Source organism: Melopsittacus undulatus, chromosome 7, assembly GCF_012275295.1.
Source record: "Melopsittacus undulatus isolate bMelUnd1 chromosome 7, bMelUnd1.mat.Z, whole genome shotgun sequence".
NCBI classification, from domain to species: domain Eukaryota; kingdom Metazoa; phylum Chordata; class Aves; order Psittaciformes; family Psittaculidae; genus Melopsittacus; species Melopsittacus undulatus.
In genome coordinates this window covers 1,623,706-1,633,368 of record NC_047533.1, presented here as the reverse complement: position 1 = coordinate 1,633,368, position 9,663 = coordinate 1,623,706, and the positions used below count along the sequence as shown (strand labels likewise).

Below are 9,663 nucleotides of genomic sequence, written 5' to 3'. Positions count from 1 at the left end.
AGGATGCTGTGAGTCTAATTCTATGACACAGTGGTACCCGGTTGTGTCCCTCCAACAAGGACACCAGCACCCCCATGGCATTCAATGATGAGAGAGGGGGGACTTGTCCCCCACCTCCATCCACCAAGGCAACCAGACACGTTTCCAGCACGTTGCTCTTTATTACCACGCAGTAACACACACTACAGCTGCTGACTACCTACGACAGGGAACGCACGCACACAGGCACCGAAAGAAAAGAATAAATTAAACCAAAACTGTGTCAAATCAAATAAAAAACCCAAAAAACAGAAAAACAAAGGGGGGGGGGAAGGAAATCAAAGTGAAAAAGGAAACTGAAACGGGTTCACATTGAGCATCTCGATAGGACGTTTGGATTTGATCTCATGGCTGACGGACGCCTTCCAGCACGGAGGAGGATGCGCGGCCGCATCCCGGGGCCGCGGTCCCTGCAGCCTCCTCTTCCTCCTCGGCTCGGCGATGGGAGCTTCCCGAAAGCACCTCCAAGGGATGCTCCGGCGGTGGGAGGGGGGGTCCCCAAGGAAAGGCATCGGGTGGCTTGGGAGCACCACGTCCCTACAGTCCGTTTGGGGATGCCACCCGTGTGCCCCCGTCCTGCCCCGGGTTCCTCTCCATGGTGGCTGCACCAGGAGCCTGTCCCTGCCTTAGTCGTTGGAGGTGACGTCGATGTCTTCTCCGCTGGACTGCTTGGTGGCGAGGCGCCATCGGTTGATGTGGTGGGAACCCTTCTTCTTCTGGTCCGAGTCCGGTCCTTCCTCCTCCAGCTTCTGCCGTTTGTATTTCGTCCGCCTGTTCTGGAACCACACTTTCACCTGGGGACAAGGAGAGATGGGTGCTTGTGGGGGGCTTGGTGACCAGGCAGCAAACCCTCATCTCCTCGAGGACCAGCACAGTGAAGCTCCTGTCCCTCCAGTAGCGCTCCATGGCAACCCTGCCTTGCCTCAGTTTCCCCTCTGCCCATGGCAGGGTGGGATGAAGGGGATGAACGTGTTGGGTTGCAGGATGCAGGATGCTGCCACATCCCAACCTTGGGGAAGCCCAAGTGAAGGTTGTTCAATCACACCTCAGTACTGGGGTCAGCAGGTAAACAGAACCCTTCTTACAACCCTGTGCCCATCACCCTGGTGTCTGGGCTGCACCCCAATCAGCACAAGCACAGTGGGAGCTGCTAAACCCATCCCCATTGCTCTTGGTCACCGGTGTTGAGTGGCTATGGCTCCAGTGAGGCCATGGGGCACACAAAGCCATCCCCATGCCAATGGCCGGGAGCTGTGCCCCACATTAGCCAGGGATCTAATTATGGATAATGAATTATGATTACAATTAGAGGCAATTCATTCACTACATTTGGGTTTCAGGAAACCTTTTCCACCATGATGGTGGCTGGACACTGTCCCTGGGGTCTCCATCCTTGGAGATAATACCCTCTTTCCCTACCCAAGGCCCCAGCATCCCACTCCAGTGGGATCTCTGGTGGAAGTAAGGCCCACAGCGGGGGCTGGACATGTCAGCATGGACATGGTGATGAGTTTGGGATGCTGAAAGAACCCACGTAGTGGGTGGTGTGAGATGCTGAGGGCACCCATGTGGCTGGAAATGCAGGATGTTGCAGCCAGGGATGCGGGATGCTGTGGCCAGGCTGTGAGATGCTGCAGCGGGATACCAGAGGTAGCAGTGTGGGATACTGCAGCCAGGATTGAGGGATGCTGCGCCTGCGGATGTGGGATACTACTGCCAGGGATGCAGGATGCTGCAGATGGGATGTGGGATGCTGCAGTGAGGGATGCGGGATACCATGGGTAGCAGTGTGGGATGGTGCAGCCAGGAATAAGTGATGCTGCATGCAGTGGTGCAGGATACTATAGCAAGGTATGCAGTATGGTGCAGGCAGCGATGCCGCAGATGGGATGGAGGATGCTGCAGGCAGCAGCCCTAGTTGCTGCAACAGGGAATGAGGGATGCTATATGCAGTGGTGCAGGATACTATAGCCAGGGATGCAGGATGCTGCAGACAATGCAGGTTGCCACAGGCAGGATGCTGCAGTAGTGGTGCAGGATGCTACCCAGCTCCCTGGTCCTGCAGGACATGAGGTGCAGGACACTGGATGTGGGATACTGGATGCAGGACATGGGATGCAGGACACAAGGTGCAGGAGATGGAGTGTTGGACACAAGATGCAGGACACGGGATGCAGGACACAAGGTGTGGGACAGGGAATGTGGGACATGGGATACAAGACACAGGATGTGGGACATGAGGTGCAGGACACTGAATGCTGGACATGGGCTGCAGAACACAGGATGCAGGACATGGTGTGCAAGACACGGAATGCAGGACATGGGATGCAGGACACACACGGGATGTAGGACATGGGATGCAGGACATGGAATGGGACGAAGGACACAGGATGGGCTGCAGAACACTGGATGAGATGCAGGACACAGAACGCAGGACATGGGATGCAGGACATGGAATGGGATGCAAGACACTGGATGCAGGACACGGGATGCAGAACATGGGATGTAGGACACAGGATGGGATGCAGGACACGGGATGTGATGCAGGACACGGGGTGGGATGCAGGACACGGGGTGGAATGCAAGACACAGGATGGGATGCAGGACACGGGATGTGATGCAGGACACGGGGTGGGATGCAGGACACGGGGTGGAATGCAAGACACAGGATGGGATGCAGGACACGGGATGTGATGCAGGACACGGGGTGGGATGCAGGACACGGGGTGGAATGCAAGACACGGGATGGGATGCAGGACATGGGATGCAGGATACGGGATGGGATGCAGGACACGGGATGGGATTCAGGACACAGGATGGGATGCAGGACACGGGATGGGATACAGGACACGGGATGGGATGCAGGACATGGGATGGGATGCAGGACACGGGATGGGATGCAGGACACGGGATGGGATGCAGGACACGGGATGGGATGCAGGACACGGGATGGGATACAAGACACTAGGTGCCGCTGCTCGGCCACCGCTGCCAGCCCAGGCTGCAGCATTTAACCACTGGCAGGGGCTGTGGTGCCCGCAGCCCCTCCAGCAGCTCCGCAGCCCCCTCATCCCTCGGGAACATCACCTCTTTCCCCTTCTCCTCCAGCATCACCCTCAGGCAAAGCTTCCCTCCAGCTCTGGAGCTGTGGGCAGCGAGGCTGAGGCCGGTATCCCACCGGCATCAAACCGCATCCCACCGGCACCGAGCCGAAGAGCCCTGCGCTTCCAGGCGTGCCCAGCCTATGGAAACAGCGGCTTTATGGCCCCGGTGGATGTTATAACCTGGACTCCAACCATTTGCTTTCCTTGCTTTGGGGCATTTGTGGAACAATGCTGAGCTGATGCCTTTCATTCAGCAACTGCAAAGCACTTTGTAAACTTTAATTAAAGCTCGGAGCCCTCTGGGAGCAGGGAAGTTGCCTTATCCCTAAATTATAGAACGGGAAACTAAGGCATAAAGCAATTAAGATGCTTGAGTGAGGCTCTGTGGCAAGCAGGGGTGGGGGGAAGCAGTTCAGCTTGGAGAAGCCAGCCTGGTACGGCTGTATCCTGCGGGATGAGGCTCTCCTGTGATTCCCAGCTGCGGGAATGGGGATGTTTCCAGGCTGGATGGGCTCCCTGACCCTTTCGATGCTGTATCCCTCTCTCCAACAGGCCAGAAGCCTCAATGAGAGAAGTGTGAGAACCTCACAGTGGGCAACATAGGGATAAGCTGCCCCCTACGATGCCTCATCCTGACTCCAAGAGTAATTGGTTTAAACCCCCATTCCTGGGGGTTTATCCCTTCCCAAACCCTTGCTGCATTAACCATTGTCATGCCGGGTGTTTGTGCATCCAGGCAGTGGGATGCTCCTGGGGTCCTGCCTCCAGGCTCACCGCATCCCCATGTTCCTGCTTCAGGATGGCTCCTGCATCCCAGTCCTGCCTCTATACACGACTCCCACCATGGCTTTGCTGCACATGAGCTGTGCTTCCACCCCTGAATCCACCCTTCAATCCACTGGGAAATGACGCTCTGCGTCAGGGACACCAACAGCACGCAGAGAATCGGCTCTGGCTAAAAGTGCCATTGCCATCCCCAAGCTGGGGCATCAAAACTGTGGTGGCTTCATGCACCCATACCCTGGATGATGTGCCAAACCCTGCCAAAGGCTGAGAGTATGGGTATGAGCCTGGAGGGTGACCGGAAGGCATCAGCCTCACCATCACCTGCATCCAGACACGGTGACACCGCTTGAGCTGTGCTGTCACCCGGATGTACCATCACTCCAAGGGCAGTGCAGCTCCTCAAGCATCAACACTGAACCCCCCTCAACACATGCAGCCCCAGCTGGGACTGTTCTAAAGGCACCCCACAACTTTTAAGGGCTTGGTTTTGGGGATGGTTCTTAGTGGGGGATCGATGCCAACCCCAGGCTTTGCCATGCGGGTGCTCTCTGCCTGTATCTGGGATGTGCATCTTTCTCCTCTGTGATTCCCAGGTATTCACTTGGTTAATTATTACTGCTATTGCTGTGCCTCCATCTCTGCACACACAGAGGGAATATTGGGGTCCACGGTGCCTCTATAATAACCCCAAATCTCCCACTGGCAGGATCCAAGGAGAGGCCTTAGCTTTGGGAAGGCAGATTTGAGACCCGGAGCAGGGTTTGCATCGTGTGCTGCCAGGGATGGAGAGGTTCTGCTGGGAGATGTGGGCTGTGCCATGCAAAATTAACTCAGGGAAGTCATTTCCCAGCCCAGTGTGCTCCTATGGGGAGGTGAAATGACCTGATGCCATCAGCGATGGGCACAACCACTCGTGATGTCCAGCCTGGTACCCGCACATGCTCCCTGTTCCCCACTACCCGGCACATGCATCCCATTCCCATCGCACTGGCCCCAGTGCATCCCTGAACCTCCTTACACCATCCAGCTCACACATTCCACATCCCACATTGCCATCCCATCACACACATCTCCTCGGATGGCTGCTCCTGCACAGGTCACCCCAAATTCCTGCCCCTACACATGCTGCAGCCTCATCCCACTTTCTGTGTTTGCTTTGGGACCATGAGCTGCCATCGTTCCCCCCCTTTATTTCTGTCATTCCATGGGCCTGTCTCAACCCAGACTAATGCAGCTCCTTGGTAGGAGGAGGGATGGGAAGGGGTTAAACACTTCCACCCTTCCCCACCCTATATCCCAAGGCATTTCCTGATGCTGGGCAGGTACCTGTACCCTTTTCACCTGCCCCCTGGGCTGCTCCAGGTGTTGCTCCCTGGCTGGGGGACCTGGAATGGGCAAAGCTCCCTTTTCCAGTGGGAAAAGCAGTTGGGAAATAGGACCAGGCCGAGCCATCACCCATAGCTCCTTATGGAAGCTGCTAAATCCACTGAAAAACAATCCAAGGCACCCACCCGTGGGTTGGGATGTGGGGCTGAGCATCTGTATAGGGTGAAAGCACGGCTGTGTCATCAGTCATACAGGCGATGTGTGTCAGGGGGTCAGAGGGCTGGGTTTTAATGGGAGGTTTGTGTGTGTGTAGAATTCCTCACTGGATTTATTGTAATAATAATAATAATTAATAAGCATAGAATAGAATAATAGAATTATGGAATGGTTTGGGATGGAAATGTCCTTAAGATCCTGGGAAGGGACATCTGTCACTAGACCAGGTAGCTCAAAGTATAATAATAATAATAATAGTAATAATAATAATAATAATAATGTTAATAATGGCAATAATGATGGTAATAATAATAATAATAATAATAATCCTGCTTTTGGGACAGCCACCAGCCAGGCTGCCTCTCTCACTCTCCTGTGCTTTGATGCCCACCCTGTATCCCATCCCTTTGCACATTGGGGTTATTTCTCTCCAAATAATTAAAATATTAATAAAAAATACTATTTTCCTAAAGCCAAAGGGGAAAATCTCTTCCCTGGCAGCCCAAGGACCCCCCTGCAAACCACTGCTGCCAATCCCAGCCCTTTCCCAGCTCCTTCTCTGCCTGGAGCGATGGGGAAAGGAAGGACGAACGACCCCACTCGCTCCCTGCCCTGCGCCCGGCGCCTGCAATGGAAACAGCATCCTACAAAAACCCCTGCAGCGCAGAAAAACATCCATTCCATCTATATCTATAATGCCTCTTCCCGTTCCTAGATTTCCATGTGGATTTAGGGACGGATGCCTCCGCTTTTCCCCTAAGAAAGTGCATTATTGCGCTGCGGCTCGGGGCAGAGCCGAGCTGAGCTCCCCTCCGGGCATCCCACCGCTGCCCTTTCCGCCCAGACAAGTCTCTGTTTGTTCTCTGACCTCTGGGTTTTGTTGTTCGGGCTCTTTTTGTCCTGCTTTTCACAGCGTTTTCAGCCCGGAGAGGTGACAGAAGGGAAAGGACCGGAGCTGGAGGGTCCCTATGGATGCACCCTGCGAGCAGCGGGGCCGGGGTCGGGATGCTCTGGTTTTACTGCTTATATCTATGAGGATACAACCAGCTTTGGGAGGGTCCTGTGGGCTCAGGACACGTTCCCTGCATCCATCCCTGCTCATTCCCATAGTGACATTTTCCTGCCGGGAACTTGGGAGGTTTTGCTTGGCAGAGCCGGGTGAGGATGAGGCAGGCGGGTACCAGGAACACCCACAGCTCCGGTTTGCTTTCCCAATTAAAATAAAGGATAGAAATGAATTTAATTCGGGAATAGGCCCAACTTCCTAATGGGAATTTAGAGCAAACTTTCTCCATAGACTCAGATACAAAATACTACGGGAAGGCGAACTTCCACCCGGAACATTTGGGAATAGCCGCTCACCAGGACACCGTGCTCGGACACACACAGAGATGCTCAGCCCCGGCTCCCCCGTTCTCCCCCAGCACCGTGTGATCCTTATTTCCTTTTATCCCTATAATTTTCCCGTGTCTCATCCAATCTAAATCCCTGTGGAATGGCTTTTGTAAAAGCAGAGATAAAGGAAATATTATTCCCTTCACCCTTCCTGACTTCCGCAGTGTTTAAGCTCCGAACCAAGGCGCATTTTTGCAGCTCCACAGGGAAGTGGATCCCGGTGAGGCTCCTTTTTAAACTCGGGTTTGAAAACCAGAGCTTCCCCTCAAGGAAAACACCCCAAGCAAGCAAGGAATAGCCCTGGAAAACCGCTCCGGAGAGCGGTGTGACACGAGCCCGGCATTCCCAGCCTCCAGCCCTGCCGGGAACGACGGCAACAACCGAAGGGACTCTGCGCCACAAAGCTAAAATCACCCAAATCAGCACGGATCAGGCACTGTTTCCTGGGTAAAAACAGGTGGAATTGTGTAGAGTGCAGCCAGAGCCCTGAGCGTGTTTAGTGCTGTATCCACTGCCTAATGCTGAGCTGCTCCCGCTGGCAGCTGGATGGATGGATGGATGGACGGATGGATGGACAGTGGGGCTGGTGGCTGTGGGTTGGTGGCTACCTGGGGTCCATGGGTCTGGAAGTATCTGGATCTGGGGTCACTGCGTTTAGGGATCCCTGAGTCTGGGAGTAAATAGGTTTGGGGTACCTGGGTCTGGGGGTGGCTGAGTCTGGGGTTACTGGGTCTGGGGTTACTGGGTCTGAGGGTACCTGGGTTTGGGGGTACCTGGGTCTCGGAGAGGCTGAGGCTGCTGGCCAGCTGCTTGCGTTCGGCACCCACCACGTAGTGGTTCTTCTCGAAGGCCCGTTCCAGCCGCAGGAGCTGCGATGGAGAGAAGGCTGTTCGGATGCGCTTGGGCTTCCGGGCGAAGGGGCCGTGCAGGAGCAGGCTCTCCTGGGACACTTCGCTCCCTGTGGATAGTGAGAGGAATCAGGGTCCTGCACTGGAACCCCCAGCACACCCAGAGCACCCTCCATGGGACCGGGGCATACAGGAAGGGCAGACACGGGGGTATCAGGAGTCCCCTGGTCCCCAGGAGTGCAGCTTGGTCCCGTTGAGCACGGCGGTGCCTTGGCCACGCTGTTCTGGGTCCCGTGGTGGGGCTGGACATGGGACAACGGGAGGAGAAGGGGAAAGGAGAAGGAAGGAAAGAGAGAAGGGCTGAGAAAAAAGCAGATAGAAAAAGAAGATAAATAAAGAGGAGAAAGATGGACTACGAAAGTGGCAGGGGAAAAAAAAGTCAGAAAGGGAGAAGTGAGAAAGAAAGAAAAAGAAAAAGAAGAAAGAAAAATAATGCAGAAAGACAAGGATGAAAACAAGGAGTGAAAGGGAGAAGGGAAGAAAGAGAGAAGGAAAGTGGGAAAGGAAGAAAGAAAAGGAAGCGAAGGAGAGAGAAGCAGAGAGAGAAAGAGAGATGGAAAGAAAACAGAGAGAAAGAAACGAAGAGCTAAAGAGGGAAGGAAAGAGTTAGAAAGAAAAGAAAGAAGTCATGAAGGGAAAGGGAGAAATAAATAAAATAGGGACATAGACGGAAGAAGAAGGAGAAATGAACGAAATAAAATAGATTAAAAAAATAACCCGAAAAGGAAAAGAGAAATGAACGAAAGGAAAGAGAAATGAACGAAGGGAAGGAAACCCCAGAGGCCGGCAGCGGGGCTCAGCACCAGGGAGGCAGCGCCGGGAGCCAGGCCGGGATCGGGATCGTGTCGGGCCGGTGCCCCCGGGCTCTGAGGCAGCGGCCGTGATCCCCGGTGGAGCCGCCGGAGCCCGGAGCGATGCGAGGGGTTGGTGCCGAGCAGATAACCGTGATCTGGGCTCCTCCGGGACAACCGGGACCCTCGGGCGTCGCAGCAGCGGGGACGGGAGGAAAGGGAAGGGAAGGAAAACGGAACAAAATACAGTCTGAGAAAGGAAAATAAAAGAATATAAGAAACGGAGAGGCAGAAAAGCAGAGAAAGAGAAGAAAGAGGAAGGAGATGGAGGAGTCGGAAGAAAGAAAGAAGAAAGAAGGAAAGAAGAAGAAGGAGCCGCGAGCAACGCGTTAAAATCCAACGAAATCCCGCCGAGAATCCCGGAGCCGCCGCGATCCATCCCTCCGTTCCCAAGCGGGAGAAGCCCCAACTCCCGGCCCCGCAGGAGCCGGCAGCGCCGGTCCCGTCCTCGGGAACCCCGCAGGGCCTGACCGGGACCTCGCTCCGGGCACCGGGAATGCGAGAGCACCGGCACCGGCAAGCGAAGGCACCGAGCACCGGGAGGGCAAAGGCACCGGCAGCGGTGTGCGAACAGCCGCAGCCTCGCACGGCCGCCGCAGCAACAGGTTCTGCCCCCGGTTCTCCATCGTCCCCCCGTTAACGGGCCCGGCTGCGGTGCCCCCGCCGCTCACCTTGGAAGCGGTGCCCGAAGAAGCGGTTCCGCAGCACCCAGGGGTAGAAGTTGAGCGGGTCGCGGTGCTGCGGCCCGAAGAAGGAGTGAGGCGGAGGCAGCGCCGAGCCCCCGAGCTGATGGGGCCCGACGGGGAGCGCCGGGTGCCCCACGGCCTCGGGGAAGACGAGCTCGGCGCTACCGTACAGGGCCCGACCGGCGGCGGCGGCGGCCCCCGGGAAGCCGGGGGTGAAAGCGGCGGCGTCGGCAGCGGTGGGGCCGGGGTAGGCGAGGGCTGCGGGGCGCGGGGGGTCCCCGGGGCCGAGCGGGGTGTCCTTGCCCACCAGGGACTCGATGGTGAAGCAGCGCTTCGCGGACGGCTGGAACAT

At 55.8% G+C, this 9,663-nt stretch overlaps 1 protein-coding gene across 1 annotated transcript; it reads right to left on the bottom strand.

Moving 5' to 3' along the window:
* Window positions 1-460: 460 nt before the first annotated feature.
* On the bottom strand, window positions 461-9,663 carry EMX1 (empty spiracles homeobox 1). Its single transcript, XM_034064936.1, has 3 exons — window positions 9,297-9,663; window positions 7,640-7,824; window positions 461-833 (listed from the first exon to the last, which is right to left on the bottom strand). Exons 1-3 carry the CDS (start codon window positions 9,661-9,663, stop codon window positions 666-668), a joined length of 720 nt encoding a protein of 239 aa, XP_033920827.1. The 3' UTR covers window positions 461-665.

Bases quoted from the DNA above. Each gene is read 5' to 3' on its own strand.
- EMX1 (XM_034064936.1), bottom strand. From the start codon at position 9,663: ATGTTCCAGCCGTCCGCGAAGCGCTGCTTCACCATCGAGTCCCTGGTG. The intron at 7,825-9,296 runs GTGAGCGGCGGG...CACTATCCACAG, and splicing joins CTTCGGGCACCGCTTCCAAG to GGAGCGAAGTGTCCCAGGAG. The intron at 834-7,639 runs GTACCCCCAAAC...CCTTGTCCCCAG, and splicing joins TCAGCCTCTCCGAGACCCAG to GTGAAAGTGTGGTTCCAGAA.